A 21,337-nucleotide genomic window follows, 5' to 3' on the forward strand; every position below is an offset into this window, starting at 1 on the left:
GGAAGCCCCCAATATCTAAAGTAAACTGATGCAAAACTGGAATTTGGTTTTCTATCTGTTGAGAGGACAATTTTTTTTTTTAAAAATTGGTCTGCATTTGATTGTTGTTGTTGTTGTTGAGTCGCAAACTCCCATCTGACTGTTTTCAATTCCATGGATTGTAGCCTGCCAGGCTCCCCTGTCATGGGATTTTCCAGGCAAGAATACTGGAGTGGGTTGCCATTTCCTTCCACAGAGTATCATCCCGAACCAGCGGTTGAATCTGCGTCTCCTGCACTGGCAGTTGAATTCTGAGCCACCAGGGTTTCTAAAAAACTTTTTCCTTACCTTTAAGTCATTTGCCTAAATAAAAAAAAATCTTGTGCCATGTCAAAATAATTAGTTATGTTCTATGTTATCTTCATCATGTCTTTGGTTTTTAAGTAGATATGGTCTTGATAGCATTAAAAGATCTAAGTTTTCTCTTAGCTTCTGTATTTACCTACGAAATCATTGTAATTTTGGTTAAATGGATAACTAAGCATTGTTTCTAACTGACCTATTTGACTAAGTGCTTTAAAACCCTTTAATATTTTTTACAAACTTTTAAAACATTAAGTTAAATTCTAAACAAGGTCTTTTTGACTTTGGACTAACTTTAAGATATTCAGAGGCCCCTGAAATATCTCAAAGATTTTTTTTCAATCTCCTTATTGAGAAAAAAGAGATTAAACTAACTAGGTATATTTGATATATTAAATTACATGGGAAGCATTGTCAAATAAGTAACATTAACACTTTATTAACAATGTGTCTATAGAGGTATGTTATAACTGTCCCAGAAATTGTAGGAAATTCCTAGAAGTCCTATAGGTCCTGCCATAAAATTTTATCTGTCATCAAAATTAAGGCTTATACAAAAAGACTGAATTAGGGTATCAGGAAAATACCCTGGGCTTCCCTGGTGGCACAGTGGATAAAAATCTGCCTGCTAGTGCAGGAGACATGGGTTCAATTCCTGGTCTGGGAAGATCCCACATGCCGAGGAGCAACTAAGCCCTTGAGCCACAACTGCTAAAGCCTGTGCACCCTAGAAACCCATGCTCTGCAACAAGAGAAGTCACCGCAATGAGAAGCCCAAGTACTGCAATTAAAGAGTAGCCCCTGTTTCCCACAGCTAGAGAAAAGCCCTTGGAACAATGAAGACTCAGCGTAGTCAAAAGGAAAAGAATAAACATTTTTTAAAAAGAAAATACCCTAAATGACTTTTATGAAAAAAAAATATATACAGTCACCCTTCTTAATTCAGGGTGTCATATCCTTCAGACAACCTGATGGATATTCTTATAAAATGTTTTATCTATTTATATAAACTCAACATCATAAACATAATTTCATCAAGATGAGATATACCCCCTGATATAGGCCAAAAGATCTTCTATAGGTTATCAAATCCCTGGATGCTGGATATAAAAAACAATCTGTAATACAACATCCTTTGTAAAGGACTTTCTCTATTTGACACTTATAAAGACACAAAAAAGGAATATCTTCAAGAGTAGAAATTCATCATCTCAGGCAATATGATGCAAAGAATCATTTATATAAGACTTTATAAGATGAAATTACTAGAGGAGCTATGAACTGCCTTAAACTTTTTGAATAGTGAGGAAACATAGATTAAAATTTTGAATTGTCACTTGACCCCCAAAGCCACCTTTAGAAGTCAATTCTATAACATAAGAGCACCTATATGCAGAGCAAGAACATGGAAAGATATTCCCTGAACCGTTATATGTAGTGGGGAAAATAAAACCCATTGAATTCCTGAGAATAGTGGAATAGTTGAAACCAAAGTGGGAGAATCCATATCATGAAACAATCTCTGATTCTTTCACTGAGTTTTGTCTATAGGTGCCGATGTATTTTGTTAGGATGAGGTGACTTTGTCACACTGTTGGTGGAGCTGACCCTGTCATTTTGGGGTCCTCAGCTACTGGTCATCCTTCTACTGAATCTTCACAATGTCATCTCATCTCCTGCCCCATGATAGTGTCCAGAGATTCAAGGTCACCTGCACGATGAATCTCCTCTTGCCCAGGCAAGTTACCATCTTGCTTAGGTCCTGTCTACGTGTTGGGACTTCAAGCCTGCAGTCACATTCCAGGGCAGCTGGACACTTGCGTCTCCAGGTCTTGGCATACCTGGTCCTGCTTCCTTTCTTTAAAATGTCTGATCATTCAGATGATGAGTCTTTGGGTTTCTTGGTGTGATTTTTTTCATCCAGTATGGGAAGGGGCAATGCGTATGTCTCCTTCGCCATTCCCAGCATCCTAGATGGCTGGATTCATGTGTAGCCCATATAGACGCCCAAGGAATACAGGGATAAACAAACAAATGTTGCCACACTCTCCCTTACTCTTCAAGATCAAACTATTTTCTCTTGTGTAATTGTCTCTCGTTTGAAAAAGATTTTTTTTTTTGCCTAGCTACTAGCATGCTAAAACCTTAACAGACATAATGTCCGGCAACAATATTTCAGTTAAAAAAAACAAAACCTTTAGTGGGCAAAGCCTGGATAAAATAGGGCAATTATGAATGGCTGGGTTTTTGGATTGGTGAATATCAATAGGCTGCAATTAAAAAAAAAAACAAAAACAGATGGGACTTGCCTGACAGTCCAGTGGCTAAGACTGTGCTCCCAATGCCAGGGCCCCGGGTTTGATCCCCGGTCAGGGACCTACATCCCACATGCACTAACTAAAGATCCCAAGGGCCACAACTAAGACCCAGTGTAACCAAAATAAATAAAAATAAATATTTTTTTAAAAAAGGAAAACCTGCCATTTGGAACAATTTGGGAAACTGAGGATTATTATGCTTTTCGAGATAAGTCAGACAGAGAAAGGCAAGCCACATGATCTCATTTATATGTGGAATCTAAAAAAGCCTAATTCAGGATAAATATCCAATGGTGTTGCTTATATGTGGTGTCGAAGAAAGTGGTACAAATGAACTTGTTTACAAAACAGAAATAGAACCACAGATGTAGAAAACAGTCGTATGGTTAAAAGTGGGGGTGGGGAGGGGGGTAAACTGGGAGATTGGGATTGACATGTAACCAATGCTGTATACAAAGAGATAACTAGTAAGGACCTGCTTATAGCGCAGGGAACTCTACTCAACACTCCGTAATGGCCTATATGGGAAAAGAATCTAAAAAAGAGTCTATTTATGTACATGTATAACTGAATCACCTTGCTATACACCTGAAACAAACCACATAATTTCAGTAAAAATTTTAAACATAATAAAAGATATCATAATTTAAAATTTTAAAATGAAAATTGAGAAAGCCTGACTCCTAGGAACAGACTACAGAATGTGATTGTCAGGGGCTGGACAATGGGGGAAACTGAGAGATCTTGGTCAAGGGATACAAACTGCCATTTCTAAAATGAATAATTTCTGGGACTCTAGTCCATAGCCTGGTTACTATAGTTAACACTAATTAACAGTACTGCACTGTATACTTAGAGTGGCCGGGAGTGTAGATCTTGAATGTTCTCACACACAGAGAGACACAGGCACACAGATAATTGTGTGAGATGCCTGAGACACTGGCTTTATCTCTGTAGTCATTGTGCAATACCAGCTGACCTACAACATAAGGTCAGGGGCTCTGATGCCCGCAAGATTGAAAATCTGGTGAGCCCTCTGTATCTGTGGTCTTGGATCAGTGAGTTCAGTCCACCGTGGATCACGTAGTACCACAGGACATATGTAGTGGGAAAAATGATCCACATATAAGTGGATCTGCTCATTTGCAAACCCATGTAGTTCAGCATATCAGATCACCACATTATACTCCTTAAACTTACACAACGTTACATGTCAACTCTATCTCAACAAAGCTGCGGGAAAAGTAGGCAATAAAAGCAGGAGTCATAATATATATGGAATTTAGAAAGATGGTAACGATGACCCCATACGCGAGACAGCAAAAGAGACACAGATGTAAAGAACAGACTTTTGGACTCTGTGGGAGAAGGCGAGGATGCGATGATTTGAGAGAATAGCAATGAAACATGTATATTATCATATGTGAAATAGATCACCAGTCTAGGTTCGATGCATGAGGCAGGGTGCTCAGGGCTGGTGCACTGGGATGATCCTGAGGGATGTGATGGGGAGGGAGGTGGGAGGGAGGTTCAGGATGGGGGACACGTGTACACCCATGGCTGATTCATATCAATGCATGGCAAAAACCACCACAATATTGTAAAGTAATTAGCCTCCAATTAAAATTAATTAATTAATTAATTTAAAAAGCAGGAGGCATAAAAGGTTAAAGAGGGAAAGTGAACCGTGATTTCTGAGGAGCTGCTCTGAGGTCAGAGTTTAACAAATCCTGGGGGAATTTCCATCAGCAAAATGAAAACTGACTTTGATCATGTCTCTCAATTCTGAAGTTCATGATATAGATCTACTGGGGAAATGTACATCCCCAGACCGTGCTTTTGCCTCCTCATCAATAAACCTAATAAGTTTACCAGGAGAATCATTTTGCATCTGGGAGAGCAATTTGCTGCCCCTCTGGGCGCGTCAGGATGACCCCAACAAACAAGGTGCTGGAGACAGCAGGTGACGAGGGGACCCGCTGGGAGGAGACGCCCTGCCATCTGGTCCCTGATATACAGTCTTTGTGCGTCAGACCCGGCCTGCCCAAGATGCTTCCACCTTCTTGGGGAATCTGACTGCTTTCCTTAAGGATCTGAGACTCAGCCTCGAGAAAGGGACAACGGTATGGAGACTTTTCAGTATTCCCATTCCCCATCCAAAGCTTCCTTATGGAGTCTGCCATTTTTTTCAGACTTAACCTTCAGTTAAATTTTCTGTTCAATACAGCGTATTTTATCTCCTTTCTTATATTATTGCCCCCATTCTCTTTTCTATTGCTTTTGCTTTCTTCATTCTTTCATTTCTTTTACTCATTAGTATCACTGACAGCTCTCCAATACTGTTTCACTGTCCTTCTTTTTGTTCCCATTTAAAACCATATCACATTTTCTTTATTGTATTTTGACTTTCAGTGTATTGTTCACAACTATTTGAAAATTCCATATGGTCCACATATCAGCTAATATCACCCCATATTTATGTTTTCTTTTGTCTCTTCTTTATTCCCTACATTTGTGCTGTGCTTCGTCACTCGTGTCTGACTCTGTGAGACCTCATGGACTGTAGCCCACCAGGCTCCTCTGCCCCTGGAATTCTCCAGGCAAGAATACTGGAGTGGGTTGCCATTTCCTTCCTCCAGGAGATCTTCCCAAACCCAGGGATCGAACTCACATCTCCTGTGTCTCCTGCATTTGTAGGCAGGTTCTTTACTGAGCCAGGGGGAAGCCCTTTCTCTACATTTAGTTGTTATAGATTTACATGTGATAAAATTTGCCTCTTAGTTTCACTTCATTCCTTTTCCAGCCATGAGTATGTGTCACTTTTATTTTTCTATTTTAATATTTTATTTTTAATAGGTATTATCTATTAATTGTATTTTTATGGATAATGCCATTTATCTCAAATTATTTTACATCATTTTCAATTAAAATGCTTTAATCACATGTAGACAAATATATACCATTATTTTCTCTTAGAGGTTTTACATATTTCTAATCATACATTAACTCCTAGGTTTAACAAATTTTATGCTATATTAATAGCACTTTAAATTGCACTTAAAAACTATTTTTATGCTGGCACATAGAAATCCAAAAAAATTTTTTTTACTGACTTTGCTTTCAGTAATCCTGAAAAGCACTCTTATATAGTCTGATAATTCAACCAATGATTCTATTGGTTTCCTTCTTTACATTTATATACTGTCAATGACAAAAAGTCTTCCTTCTTCACTTTCTTTCTTTACAGTAAAGCCCATGAAATCTGATAAAATGAGGAATAGAAGGAGTGAGAGAAGATATTTTTACTTAGAGCTGATCTCAAATGTAAAGCTTTTCATATGTAACCTGAATTAGGAGTCTTGTCATCATTGATGCTTTTGTCAGGGTAAGATTACTTCTTTCTATTGTTAATACCTAAATATTTCTATCATAAATATATGTTGAATATCTTAAATTTTATCCTATGATCTTCTGCATATATTAAAGTGATCATCTACTTTTGTTCTTTTAGCCTACTAGTTTGGGAAATCATGCAGATGAAGGTTCAACTGTTCAGCTTATGTTTTGTGTTCAGATAAACCTTTGGTTAAGTGCCTGATGCTTTTATGCACTGTAAACATAATTTTACAGTTATTCTGTAACTTTTTAAAAAAAGTTTTTGTTTATGAAATAGAGTTGGCATTGTCTTTTCCATATTTTGTTATTTTTTTGCTTCCAAAGTTATGTTAAGCCCATAATATGATTGATGGAATATTCTGTTATTCTCTCCTTAGCAGTGGCTCATAGATGTTATTTATATCTGGTAGTGTTTGACACACTTCAGCATCGAAGTGTTCTTTGATATATCTTCTGGATGAATTCTTCCTACAGATCAGTGCTATCATGAGGAACTTTATATACTTATGTCTTTCTATTATTTCAATATATTTGGGGGGGTGAGTTAAAGTCTTCTGGAGTTTTGTCCCCCAATCTCCTAAATTTCCAAATTTATTGGCATAGATAATGGTGGTGGTGTTGTTCAGTTGCTAAGTCACGTTGGACTCTTTGACATCTCCTAGACTGCAGCACACCAGGCTTCCCTGTCCTTCACCACCTCCCAGAGCTTGCTCAAACTCATGTCCATTGAGTCGGTGATGCCAGCCAACCATCTCTTCCTCTGTCACCCTCTTCTCCTTTGGTTTTCAATCTTTCTCAGCATGAGGGTCTTTTCCAGTGAGTTGGCTCGATAATTGTAGTATCATGTTATTTTTCTAATAGTTGTCAACTTCTCCACTGCTGTCCTAACAACATTTTTAAATTCTGATATTATTTGTGAATTCTCCCTTTTTTAGAAACCTAATTCTATATCAGAGGTTCTCAAGAATTCCTGGAATTGAGGGTCTGGAAGTGACACATCTTGGCCTGAAATACAGAAGAGTTAAATGTTCCTACCCCTTACCTTCACACTGAACTGTCAATCCTTATACCCTTTCACAAGCTCCATTATGTAAAACTTCACAATATAATTGATTTTATTTTAAACCTGGCTGACTCCATTATAGTGTATAAAACATCAATCTCATAATGTTTCCAAGCGAAGTGATTTGGGGACTTTTCTTCGTATTTCAAATTAGTATTGGGTTCATGGGGAACTCATTGCTTTTCATGCTTTGTGTGTTTATCTTCTTAGATAAAAATCACCTGAAAAAACCCATAGATTTGATCTGTATACATCTGACCTTGGTCAATGCTTTGACCATCTTGTTCAAGTTGATACCAAACATTGTGTCATCCTTCGGAGTAAAACATTTTCTGGATGATGTTGGTTGTAAGGCAACTTTGTACATACATAGAGTTAGCCGGGGTCTTTCCATCTGTACCACTGCTGTCCTGAGTGGGTACCAAGCCATTACTATCAGTCCTGTTCATTCTAGGTGGGCATGGCTTAGATCTAAACTCTCTATGTGCATTTACTCCTCTTTCCTTTTCTTCTGGATCACCAACATGCTCATCTATATCTACATCATTGAAACTGTAGAAGCCGATCACAATTTCACGATTGTTGGTTTGGAGTATTCTACACTACACTGCCAAACGAATCAGTTGGGACAGAATCATTCGGTTGCATTTGGAAGTGTTGTAATAATTCGGGATCTCCTCTTTGTGATCCTCGTGATGTGGTCCAGTCTGTACACCGTGAATCTCCTCTACAAACACCGCCAAAGGGCCCAGCACATTCACAGCCCCAGCCTCTCTCCCCAGTCATCTCCTGAAATCAAAGCCACCCACACTATTCTTCTGCTGGTAAGTTGTTTTGTTTTCTTCCATTGCTCAAATAACTTCATTGTCTTTTATTTGTTTCATAAACCTGAGAAAAATTCAAGACTGAAGAGAATTACTGGGATATTTTCATCCTGCTACCCAACCATCTGCCCTTTTGTGCTGCTGAAAAACAGTAAGATTACTTCCAAATTGACTTCTTCCCTTTCCAAGCTGAGAATCATCTTTTCTCGAAAGATATTCAATAGATGGTCTCATACCCACAACTTTCTGTGACAACCAAAGAGTCTCCATAATTTATAGAAGGGAAAAAAAATGCTGTGTGGCTCTTGAATTCTGAAATGGAGCTGAGTATGAATTGGGACAAGTTCTCCATTAAAAAATACATACAGATTGGAAGTCTTGGAATGAAAAGAGCACACCAATATGAAATTAATAATTTCCATACTACTCGTTTACAATATTTTGAGTTAAAATACGTTATACAATGTGATTAAAACTAACTTTATCTGCTTGATTTTGCTCTATTAAAAATGTGGCTGCTACCTTGCTCAATCAACTCTGGAAATACAGTAAGTCCCCTACATACGAACCTGCAGGTTGTGAACTCTCAAAGATGTGAACGTGCGTTGGCAATCACGTCCAATCACATGAGTTAGTTCACATAGCTGGAGTACATTGTCTCCTGCACGCATCCTCTATAAATGGTTGTGTTTTGCATCCTTTACTGTACAGTACTATGTAGAGTGCTGTGGTACAGTACCTTTATTTCAAGCCAGATCTACAAGCGGATGACTTCATTGAACTCCCTGGTGTGCAACGAGGAGCTTACTAATGAAACTGATGAAGATCTGATGGAATCAGAAGCCCAGAGAAAGGACGACGAGAGACAAGAGGAAGAAGAACTAACGGAAGAACCGAAGAGATTCACGAGGCAGGAAGGGGCAAGGGGATTTTCTTCATTCCAGGAGGGACTGTTCGCGTTTTGAAGCACAGGACCTGACCGTAGAATGGTACAGGGAGGTTGCGACAGCCATTCAGAATGCAATCCAGCACTACCGTGTCATCTACGAGGAGGAAAAAAAAAAGAGCTACGAACCAGACATCACCAGATCATTTTTTCAAGGGAGTAGATAAAATTGAATCCAGCAAGGAACCAGAATCTGTGCCATCAACGTCAGGAGTGGGTGAATTTGTGGCTTGCCTTCTGTCTCCTATTGCTGACGATGCTTCTGCCATCCCCCACCAGGTCTCCCTGGTCTAGTCAGTAACTCTTCTCTCCTGTTCACTCCATGCTAGCCCCTGTATGCCAGCTACTGTACTGCACTACTGTACTTTTCGAGGTTCTTTAAGATTAAAAATAGTTTCTTTATTTTTAGTGTCTGTTTTTTTATGTATTATTTGTGTGAAAAGTATTACAGATCTATTATGGCACAGTACTATATAGCCAATTGCATTGTCGACTTAAAAAAAAAATAGCCACCACCTAAAAGTTGATAGTTATGTTTTATTCGGTGGGAATTTTTAGGACTTCAAGCCTGGGAGGCAGCATCTCAAATGACCCTGAGAGAACTGCTCTGAGGAGGCAAGGGGACGAGCCAGGTCATACAGAGGTTTTGCAACAAAGGGCAGGTAGTCAGAACATCAAATGATTATTGTTAATTAAGGAAAACCAGATATTCCAAGTGAAGGAATTCAGCGCTTTTTTATGTATGGGAAGACACAAGATGACCACATGACCCCATTACCACATTAATGTTTTAGTTATGAGGAATGCCGAAAGAGTCAAAGCATCACCTAACAGGCTACACCCGGAAGCAGCTGTGATTTGATCAAAGTTATTACCATGTACATTTACACCACATAATACCAGTGTGTTGGGTTTGAATGTGTGTACTTTCTGCCCTGGAATGAGATTTATAAACTTTCCTCTTAGCTTTTAAAGGGGGAAAAAAAAAGGCTTTGTTAAAGATCCTCTGCAAAGTCCTTCTCAAGAATATTAAGCAGCTCACATGGGCGTGTGCAGCAATTCTTCAAATGTCACAGCCACTGCCGGGCACCCCTCATGCCTTCAAGCCTTAGACTTGCACCGTCCAGGATGGCAATAACTAAATACCGGTGGCCGTTTAAAGGCAAATTGATTCAAATTCAGTGAGCTTAAATAGTCACTTATGTTTTGACAAACTCTGAATAAGATCTGTACCTGAGTTAACAGAATCTTATGGGAATCAATTTCCTGGTTATTGACAGTATGCTGGGGCTTCCCAGGTGGCTCAGTGGTAAAAAACAAAAAACACGCCTCCCAGTGCAGGAGACACAGGTTCAATCTCTGGGTTGGGAAGATCCCCTGGAGAAGGAAATGGAAACCCACTCCAGTATTCTTGCCTGGGACACCCTATGGACAGAGGAGCCTGCCTGGTGGGCTACAGTCCATGGGGTCGCAAAGAATCGGACAGGACTGAGCACGCATGCGGGCACACGGTGCCAGAAAGACTATCTAAGATGGTATCCATGGCGGGGAGCTGGGTGAAGGGTACATGGGAAAGCTCTGTGCTAATTTTTGCATCTTCTTGTGAGTCTTAAACGACTGAAAATTAAAAAGTTACACCCCTCCAAAAAAAAAAAAAAAATCACGTCCACAGGGGCACTAACCATGTTTGAAACGCTCAAAGGAACCACAGGTGCCTGGTCGCTAAGACACTGGACGGCCTAGATGCAGAGTGTTTCTGCAGAGATGCTATTGGACGGCGTTGTTTGAAACCGGGCGTCCACTGGATCCGGTTCCCTCCCATTCCAGCTCTGGGGACACGGAGCTCTCACTGGCTTCCTCGAGGCCCCACACCCCACCCTCACCCATCCAGATGCACGCTCTGATGCTGCAGCAAGTTGCTGGGATGCGCAAAGCCCTTGCCACAGAGACTACACTCGTAGGGCGTGTCTCCCGTGTGCAGCCTCTCGTGGACCGCGCGGTAGTTCAGGTCCTTGAAGTGCTTGGGGCAGAAGCGACAGGCGTGGGGACGCACGGGGCTGTGCACCCGGCGATGCTGCAGGAGCAGCGAGGGCCTGGAGAAGGCTTTGCCGCAGGCATCGCAGGGATAGGGCCGCTCGCCCGTGTGCGTGCGCTGGTGGATGGCCAGGTAGGACGATTGCTTGAAAGCCTTGCCGCATGTGGCGCACCGGTAGGGCCGCTCCCCCGAATGCACGCGACGGTGAGAGGCCAGCGCGTTGGACTGCTTGAAGGCCTTGGCGCACAGCGGGCACACGAAGGGCCGATCGCCCGTGTGCACGCGCTCGTGCACCCGCAGGCTGTGACTGTGGGTGAAGCGCTTGCCGCACACCCCGCAGGCGTGCGGCTTGTCCACGCAGTGCTGCCGCCGGTGGAGAAGCAGGGCCGGCCCGGCCGCGAAGGCCTTGCCGCAGTCCGGGCAGGGGAAGGGCCGCGAGGGGGCGTGCAGCGGCTCGTGGCGGTGCAGCTCGTAGGGAGTCTTGAAGCGCTTCGGGCAGGACTGGCAGGGGAAGGGACGCTCGCCCGTGTGGATGCGGCGGTGCTCCTGGGGACAGGGACAGCACAGGGGGTGAGGACATTCATCTCTGCACGACACGCCTCTCCAGACAGATTCACCCCTAGTCCTCGCAGGTCTCCAGGAAAGAGGCCAGGTCAAAGGATACATTTGTTGTGGTTTAGTCGCGGAGCCACGCCCGACTCTTTTGTGACCCCATGGACTGTAGCCAGCACGCTTCTCTGTCCATGGGGTTTCCCAGGCAAGAATACTGGAGTGGGCTGCCATTCCCTTCTCCAGGGGCTCTTCCCAACCGAACTGAACTCGCACCTACTGTTTGGCAGGTGAATTCTTTACCACTGAGCCATCAGGGAAGCCCATGAAGCTACACTTACCAACTGTCTAAGCATTTTTTAAAATTACAAATCAAACTATCAAATAAAATAAGTTCTTCCTTCTCCCTTAACAAATAGACCTTCACCATGATCTAGAAGCCTAGGTTCAACTTCACAAGTTTTGGAATCCTCAGAATTGCACACTAGAACTTGGTGGCCCAGGTCACCTGGCACCTTGCTGCCAGCTGGTTGGGGCTTTCCAGGCCTCAGGGGATATTGCACCCACAGTTGGACAGCCCTGCCCAGATGCCCAAGCCTCCCTGCCTCCCTTCCAGGCTAGAGGGATATGCCTGCTAGAGGGAGCAAAGTGCACCCTGGGGATGGTGGATATGGAGGGAGTCTTGGAAGCAGCCTTAGGGCTCTTTGGACAAAGAATTCCAGGGTCCCTGGACCCAATGGACGTAAGTGAGCAAACTCCGGAAGATAGTGAAGGACGGGGAAACCTGGCGTGCTGCAGTCCACGGAGTCGCAAAGAGTCAGCGACTGAGCAGCTGAACATTCGGTCCAACGCCCTTTCCCGCAGACCCCGCCCCTTCACATAGGCCCCGCCCACCTCTGACCCAGCCCCCGCCTCTCTTGGCCCCACCCCAGGCCCCGCCCCGCGGGCCGCACCTGTAGGTTGCTGGCTCGCTTGAAGCGCTTGCCGCAGGCGTCGCAGCCGTGCGGCCGCTCGTCGCTATGCACCAGCCGGTGACTCTTGCAGTCCGAGTGGCGTTTGAAGGCGGCCGTGCACAGGCCACAGCGGAAGGGCCGCGCGGCCGTGTGCACCACCTCGTGGCTCAGCAGCTCCCACGCGCGCTTGAAGGCCTTCCCGCAGGCGGCGCAGCTGAACCGCCAGGGCCGCGCCAGCCCCTCCCGGCCCTCAGAGCTGGCGCGGAGCAAGCCTGGCCCCCGCTTCTCGGAGCGCTCCTCCGCCGAACCGTCGGGCACCAGGCGCGCGGTCGAGTACGCCCCGTGCTCGTCGATGAGCTGCACCAGGGTCCCCGCCTCCGCCTCGGCTCCCCCGGGCGCCTGGGAGAGGTGGAGAGAGGCCACAGTCCTCAGGTCATCCGCCCCCCCCCCGCCCGGCCCCATTCCCCCGCTGACCAGGCGTGACCGTGGCTTGGAACTGCAGCTGTCTCATCTGCAAAATGGGCAGATAACGGGACCTCCCTCTTGGAGCGGCTACGATGCGGATCAAATGGGTTAAGATTGAAATCCTGTCCCCTCACTCCACGCCTGCCTCTTCTGATGCCTTCATCTGAGGAAAAGGCAGCTTCTTTCCTTCCAAGTGCTCGGGGCAAAAACCTGACACCTCTTTCTCACACACCTTCATCTAATCCCTTATTGAACCTGTTGGCGCCAACTTGAAAATACATCCAGAATCGGACCACATCTCAACACCTCCACAGACAGCACCCTCTTATGATCACCCTCTTATGATCATCTCTTGCTCGTGTGGCGTGCTCAGTCGTGTCCGACTCTTTGCGACCCTATGGGCCGTAGCCCGCCAGGTTTCTCTGTCCATGGGATTCTCTTGGCAAGAATCTGGAGTGGGTTGCCGTGCCCTCCTCCAGGGGATCTTTCCGACCCAGGGATCGAGCTCGCGTCTCTTATGTCTTCTGCACTCGCAGGCGGGTTCTTTACAGCTGGTGCCACTGGGAAGCCCCTGCATCTGTCTGCTCTCTTGGGTTCCCTGCCTCAGACCCCGATCCCCAGGTCTGTTCCCCAAGCGGCCGCCAGAGGGCGCCTGTTAACACCTACGTGAGCTCACGTCGGTTCTCCGCTCAGTGCCCTCCCCCGGCTCCCCTCTAACTCAGAGAAGAGCCGGAGTCCTCACCAAGACCCAGGAGGCCCTGCATGACCCGCCTGCGTTCCCCCTTTGACGTCATCTCTCGCCGTCTCCCGTAGGCTCACTAGGCTCTGGCCACACCCAAAGCCTCCTCAAGGGAGTTGGTGCCTGGAACCCTCTTCCCCTCCCTCACCTTGATCGGGTCTTTGGTCAAATGTCACTTTCCTTCTCATCAAGCCAGGAGGTGATAGACCTGGGGATAAAACTCACAGCTGCTTGAACCTCTATGCAGACTGAGACCCAGCTCCTGGGGTGGTGGGGGGTGGGGTCTCACCTCTTCTGGGTCCTCAGCATCCTCAGGGTGTGTCAGGTGAGACGGATGGAACCCCAGACGGTCTGGGGGTCCTCCAGGATCCACTTCTCCATCCCCCGGCTTCATGAGGTGGAGTCTGTCTTTGATCAGCTCTTGGGTTCTGGATGCTGAAGTGAGGGTGAGGCAGGGCTGCTACAGGTGAGGCTCCTAGTGGTGAGGAGGCAAAGGGGACTGTGGAAGAAAGAAGAGAAGTGACAGGGAGGGTTTTCTCCACGCCGCTGGTGTTGAAAGAAAGAACTCCTCCGAGTTCTCATCTGCCCTGGCGGGGGAGGGGGGGGGGAGGGGGGGGGCAGCAAGGAAGGCCATCTCTCTCCAAGACCCTCCTCGGAACAATGGCAGACATTCCCATGGCCTCCACCACCAACTATACACTGTACTCTCCCTCGCCACAGCCCTGAAACAGGTTCACGTGTGTCCTCGCCCAGCCTCTTCCCCGGCCTCCCTGCCTCCAGTCTGTCCTCTCCAGTCCATCTCGCTCATGGCCCCAGGCAGGTCTTTCTACACCTAGAGCTGATCTTGCCCCTCTGCAGCTCACAACCCGCAAGTGGCTCCCCAGTACCGCGGGACAGCGTCAGGCCCCTCAGCCTGGCCGTCCAGGCCCCTCTGATATGTCCCCTGCATCCTCTCCAGCATCACTCTCGTTCTGTTTGCCCGCGGACCTTACATTCCAACAGGCAGACCCTCCTTCTGCAAGTAGGTCCTTAACTCTTCCGTCAATGGGGCGTTCGCACCTGTTGTTCACCCACATCTCAGAGCCTCTGTTCTCTGTCAGAATCCAACTCCTGCCTTAAGGCACAGTTCAAACCTGTTACCTGTGCATCCATTCACCCTGACCCTCCCCATTCATACTCGCAGAGGTCATTCCCAAACATTGCCCAAATGTCTCCAAACAATGGTCTCTCCCAACCATTCATCCCCCTCAGTCGGACACACAATGAACTCGCCCACCCCAACGCCCACTTTCGCACCCAATGAACTCGCCCATCCAGAGGGCCCGCCTGCTTTTTTTGACAAAGGTCTTCCAGGCCCCGCCCCCTTGACACAATCTCCTGAAGGCCTCCCCGCTCCTCCTCTGTATGGACCCCCTTTCCCCCCTCCCCTCATTTTTTCTTGACCTCCGAGACAAGGGTCTCGTCTGCTGAATGGTCCCTGTCTACTACCCCCACCCCTCTGCTGGAAACTTGGTATGTCCTGGAGTGGTGGAAGAGAACCGGAATCGGGCGAGACCATTACCCGAGCGGGGCGGGGTGCGAAGTATAAAGGGAGGCCCTTCAACTAGGACTGAGCGGACCTCTGGCTCCCCCAGTGCCTTTCACATTCGACCCGTATCTTCCCAAACTTCGTCGCCTCACCTCTCGGTTCAGGTATATTGCGGATTCACAGGAGTCTGCAGGCACAATAGGAATGGAGGCCGCGGCCCATCCCCCACCCGAATGCGCATGCGTAGTGCATTTCTGGTACTGTGGCTGGTTTTTATCAGGAGGTTGACGAGGGGTTTTTTCTGTCCCTCTGTAACTTCACTAATCTCCACTTAACGTCAAACCACTGCTTCAATCTCTCAAAAAGAAACGGGAGAAGGCTGATATATAGTAATAACCAATTACTGATGTGCTTAACATGTGCTGAATATAAGCACAGTATTCTCAATTTTCAAAACAGCCTAGGTGCATTACTATTATCCCCATTTTCCACATGAAGAAACTGAGGCTCAGATAGAAGAAGCCTCAACAAATGCGTGACAGCCGTATTGGTGGCCTGCTGTGTATGATTCCGTTCAGACATTCTTTGCTAAAATGAGAGCCATTGAAAGTGCAGGGGTGGAGGTTGAGCGGGGAACTACCCTCCTCTCTGCCGTGTGTCATTAGGAAAGTCACTGAACCTCTCTGATTTAATTTTTCCCCACCTGGAAAACCGTCACGATACCCACTTCCTTGAGTGTTTGGGATGATCCTGTAGGTAAACCACCTGGCATAATGTAGTAGAGGGTTAATTAAATATCGGCCTGGGGGCAGGCATAGGATTTTGATGAGGGAAGAAGACCAATTATGAAGAGAGTTCTGTACTATCTACACAAAGAGTTACTGCTACCCTTTACTACAAAGAACACAGGCCTACAGTCTCCAATGGCCTTCAGCAGACTGGTTTCAAACCATATTTTTCGAAGCCTAGGGTTCGTCCCAGGTTCATGAGACTAAGCTTGGGGGTGGGGCAAGGGGGCAGGACGCTGTGTATACCAACTCCAGCTTTAACTTCAGTAATACTTTTGATGATGACAGGCAGTCTTCCAAACATATTGCATGTATTATTCCTTAGTTATTCTTCAAACTTATGAGATGGATACTACTATTATTTCCATTTTACAGATGAGGAGACTGAGGCATTCGGCATTTAATAATCCTGCAAATAGCAATGAGTTCCACGGAACATCCCAAGTCCTCCTCTTCCACCCCCACATTTATGTGTCTTTTTGTTTGTTTGCTTTGTTCATACATTTTCTTTTAAAAGTTTTTTATTTTTACTTTTTAATTGGAGCACACATTCGTTTTCTAATGTAACACTTATGTCCCAATTCCTTTTTTATCACTTGAATTCCTGGTATTAGTTCCTCTTCTATGTCCCCCGACTGTACTATGATTATAACACTCCTAATCTCCCCTGTAACACCACAGCTCTCAAATTCTGAATCGCCTCCATTCGTTTAATCAACAAAATTTATGACGTGTCCCCTCTGTGCCAGGCACTCTTCTGGGCACTGGAATTTTTCATGGTAAACAGCACAAGACCTCCCCCTAGTGGGGAAGATGAGCAATTAAAAGATAAATGATGAACAATATACTTTTTTAGATTCTGATGAAGTTTCTGAAAGAAATAGAGATGGGATAGTTGCTCCTGGTGGGAAGAGGGTGGTGGCTACTTTAAATAGGGCTGTCCAGGGCATCCTCTCCTGGGAGGCCTGAAAGGCAAAGAGTTGGATGAGCAATCCAGGTAGAGGGACTGGAAGGGGCAAACAATGAATTAAGCTGGTCCTGTTTTTGGAAAGTGATGGAGCCCGCTGTAGGTGAGGCAGCATGGCAAGCGATAAGAGATACGTCTGGAAGTTAGGAGTCAGGAAACTCCAGTTCCGTTTAGCATCCCAGTTCACCTTGTGTATCAGCGCTGGCTAACAGAACTTTCTCTGATAATGGAAATGTTCTATATTATCAGTGTCCAATACAGTGTTTGCAATGGAGTGACTATGACTGAAGAACAGAATTTTTAATTATATTTCACTGTAAGCCACATGCGGCTACCTGCTACGGTACTGGACAACATAGTGGTACAGTGTGAGCTGCTCAGTCATGTCGAACTCTGTGATCCCAGGGACTGTCGCCTGCCAGGTTCCTCTGTCCATGGAATTCTCCAGGCAAGAATACTGCCGAGGGTAGCTATTCTCTTCTCCAGGGGATCTTCCCGACCTGGGAAGGGGATCCAACCTGGGTCTCCTACACTGCAGGCAGATTCTTCACCGTTTGAGACACCAGTGAAGCCCATACAATTTACACCTCAACATCAAACTCTTCCTGTAACTCCCCCACTAACCCCAAACATTCCAATGCTTCCTAAAGCCACCACTCGTCTCTGTAAGAATCCTGTAACAACCGCACAAACAACCCTATTCTCGTTCCTGTTCTTTTTACATATGAATTTGCTAAAACCCCCCCACGCCCCTAGGATCTCATAACGCCCCCAATTTCACACCCGATTCCCCATCACACTCTCCTGGGCACAGTGTGTACAGAGCACCTGCGTACAGATGCTCCTCCGAGCATCTCAGTTCCTCGGGCTGTTATCCTCTTTTCTCCCATGACAACCCTTATATCCCTTCATCTCACCCCCATCCTCATCTGCCCCAGGGTTACCATGGCAACGCCCGTCTCTGATCTCTCTCTGCCCGCAGTCCCCCGCAGCAATCCTCTGCGCACCTAACCAGGCTCATCACTATGGAAACCGGAGCAGTTTCCTCCACCCACTTCACGGTGAGTTGTTCTGAGACCCAGACCCTTTAGACCCGAGAGGGCCAGAAGAAACTAGGGGGCCCCACAATGCTCAGCGAGCAAAGGGTCCCCCCCCCCGCCCATTCTTCTGCTTCCATCCTACCCAGCACCCTACGCCCGGAAACGCTCTAGTGGACCTCCGGGCGGCAGATTCTACTGCGCAGGCGCCCATGCTTAGCGGTCGGGGCTGCAGGCGCTCAGCTTGCCGGGAGTTGTAGTTTTCTGGCTGCCAGAGCGGAGACACCGGTGGCCAATGGGTGAGCCGGATAAAAACAGTTACTGAAGCTGAGAATCGTCTGGCAGGCTCCAATGTCACCATAGCAACAGTGAGGCATGATGAAGCACTAGCCCTACAAGCCAGTCTGCCATTTTTATTCTTTCATCTTTCTAGTTCAGTGCTCACTTTGCACTGGACACTGTTCTAAGCACTGGAGATACAGTGGGAAACAAGTTTATATTTTGACAGAGAAAGAGGGACTATTAATAACAATGAACACATTCTTAGAGCAAATCGCTAGAGCAAACGGTGTATTAATAGGTAACTGAGATGCTTTGGGAGAAGAGGGAATGCAGATCATGTGAGAACATCCGCACACACCCTAATTCATCTATCTCACAAAGCCCTGTGAGAGAGGTACTGTTGTCCCCAGTCTGGAACAAACAGAGATTAAGCTACAGAAACAGAGACTAAGCAACGGAAGGGCACATGGCAAGGAGTGGGGCTGGGATTGAACCAAAGTGCTGACCTGGTAGAGATGTGTGGTGTGATTTCAGGCAGTGATAGTGCTTGTGAAAAATACAGCAGAGAAAGGGGATGGGATGGCTCTTTAAATGGACAGTTTGGGGATGGCTTTTAGAAGAAGGTGCCATTTGAGCAGAGGCTTGAAGGGATTGTGCTGGGCATGGAGGCGATGTAGAGGTCCGAGGGTCACTGAACGTTAGAGTTTTCTCTTGCCTTCCCCAAGGGCAAACTGTTACACATGATGTTCCCTCTGCTGAGAATGCACTTCCCCATTCTTACCCTGTCAAATGCATCCTTCAAGATCCAGTTCTCTGAAGAAACTTCTGCTCTGTCCTGTTTTGCTGACCATAAACCTCTTCTTCCTCTGCACGCACATCCGATCCCTTTGTCACAAGAAAGCTGCCGGGGGTGATTTTATTTCTGTACATCCAACCAAGCCAGGGGTGTGTGTGTCTTTCACTCAGTTGTGTCCGATTCTTTGTGACCCCGTGGACTGTAGCCCACCAGGCTTCTCTGTCCATGGAATTCTCCGTGCAAGAATACTGGAATGGATTGCCATTCCCTTCTCCGAGGGGATCTTCCCAACCCAGGGATCAAACCTGGATCTTCTGCATTGCAGGTTGATTCTTTACTGTCTGAACCACCAGGGGAGCCGCATCAAGCCATGCCCTTGTGTGAAAAAAAATTTTTTGTAAGATTTTACCCCCTCTCTTTTTAAAAAGTTAATTTATTTTGCTGCATCAGGTCTTAGTTGCTGCACAAGGGATCTTCCTTGTGTCACATGGGCTCTTTCACTGCAGGGCACTGACTCTTTAGTTGTGGCATCTGGGCTTCTGTAGTTGTGGCATGTGGGCTTAGCTGCTTCTCAGCATGTGGGATCTTAGTTCCCCCAAAAGGGATGGAACCCACATCCCTGCATTGCAAAGCAGATTCTTAGTAACTGGACCACCATGGAGCCCCACTCCTCTCACCCCACATGAAAAACTGAATGGCTTCCCACTGCTCCCACGATACTCATCTCCTCCTGTTCCTCCTGTACCTCCTGTACCTTTAAGGTCCTGATGTCATTGTCCACATCTCTCCCTTTCTCATACCCTGACCCCCTTCTACTACCCCTTTTTCAATTTACAGTATGGCCGAGATCTTTCCCTCCTAGGACTCTCCCTAACCCACGTCCAAGAATCTAAGCATAAAACAGCTAAGTGGGGAGGTTTGGGACATTGACGTGCACTGGACCGTGGTGGGGTTTGCCTGCTCAGAATTCCTCCTGCCTCCTTTCTTGAACAACTCTCCCTCTCTGGAACTTCCCTGGTGGTCCAGTGGCTAAGACTCCATGCTCCCAATGCAGGGGACCTGGGCTCAATCCCTGGTCAGAGAACGAGATCCCACATGCTGCAATGAAGACCCAGTGCAGCCAAATACATAATAAATATAAAAAAACCCCAAACTCCTCATTCTCTGTGATCCTGTACATTGTCTGGCCTGTCTTCCTTTTATAGGAATAGGCAGATGTCCAGGCTGACTGATCAGAGCAGTGATTCTCCGAGCATGGTCTTTAAACCAGATGCATCAGTATCATTAGACGTGCAAATTCTCAGGCCCTACCTCAGACCTACTCAATCAGAAATTCAGGGTGATGTCTATGTCTTAACAAGGCCTCTGGGTAATCAATTTCCTGAGGCTTGCTCAAGTTTGAGCAACACATAAACAAGAGACAATGAAAGACAAAAAAAAAAAAAAATCAATGCTTATTGTTAAATAGCTTTGAAGTGTCATGGTTGTTACACAGCATTAATGTAACCATAGATAACGGATACCAATACACTTAGTACATCCAATCAGTTTCTTCTTTGAGACTTGATACAGGGATGCTGATGGAAAGATCTGTGGGGATCAAAATCTGAGGATATGAGATTAGGGCTCCAAGTCACTTTCTCAGCCAAGGGAGATAGCCTTCTTTTAAAAGAAACCATACACAAAAGGCAGAAGCACAAGGGACAAACCTGGCATTATTTGAGCTCCTGGGTCCAGCTGCATGTGAAGCCTCTGATTTCCCAGGGATGTGAATGGCTGGACCACCTTTTATGTCAAGCTCCTTTGTTGCTACTCAAAGTGTGCTCCCCAGCCCAGCAGCAACCGCATCATTGGAGAAACTTATACAATCTTGGGGGCTCCCCTGGTGGCTCAGCAGTAAAGATTCTGCCTGCCAATGCAGGAGATGCCAGTTCCTTCCCTGGGTTGGGAAGATCCCCTGGGGAAGGAAGTGGCAACCCACTCCAGTATTCTTGCCTGGGAAATCCTACGGACAGAGGAGCCTGGCTGGCTACAGTCCATGGGGTGTTGAAAGAGTCAGACAGGACTTAGTGACTAAACGACAACAATACTAAAATATTGGGCCCCATTTCCGACTGATTGGTGATTTATCCATTCATAAATTTTGAGGAGTGCTGAGCTATTTCTGCTTGGATTTTTATCATCTGCAGGAGAATTCAGTCCTCCACACCACCTACAATAACAGAAACCCCAACTCCAACTGCCATTAAGTATTAACTTATCTTTATCTTACTTAGGAAGTTCCCCAGTAGGCAGACTCCAGATACAGG

General features: G+C 46.1%; 1 protein-coding gene across 10 annotated transcripts; it reads right to left on the reverse strand.

The window, feature by feature from the left end:
• Positions 1 to 9,406: 9,406 nt before the first annotated feature.
• LOC139029816 (zinc finger protein 34-like) lies at positions 9,407 to 18,089 on the reverse strand. 10 transcript variants are annotated; one of them, XM_070450616.1, is made up of 4 exons: positions 17,858 to 18,089; positions 13,920 to 14,105; positions 12,427 to 12,825; positions 9,407 to 11,470 (listed from the first exon to the last, which is right to left on the reverse strand). In XM_070450616.1, the coding sequence occupies exons 2-4, from the start codon at positions 14,022 to 14,024 to the stop codon at positions 10,769 to 10,771; spliced, it is 1,206 nt and encodes a 401-aa protein (XP_070306717.1). In that variant the 5' UTR covers positions 14,025 to 14,105; positions 17,858 to 18,089; the 3' UTR covers positions 9,407 to 10,768. The 10 variants fall into 10 exon arrangements, with proteins under 10 accessions (XP_070306717.1, XP_070306710.1, XP_070306716.1 ...); XM_070450609.1 differs by having other exon boundaries at positions 13,920 to 14,129; XM_070450615.1 differs by lacking the exon at positions 17,858 to 18,089 and adding an exon at positions 15,311 to 15,478.
• Between the last annotated feature and the right edge of the window lie 3,248 nt (positions 18,090 to 21,337).

The sequence above is a fragment of the Odocoileus virginianus genome, chromosome 20 (assembly GCF_023699985.2).
Source record: "Odocoileus virginianus isolate 20LAN1187 ecotype Illinois chromosome 20, Ovbor_1.2, whole genome shotgun sequence".
Lineage (NCBI taxonomy): Eukaryota > Metazoa > Chordata > Mammalia > Artiodactyla > Cervidae > Odocoileus > Odocoileus virginianus.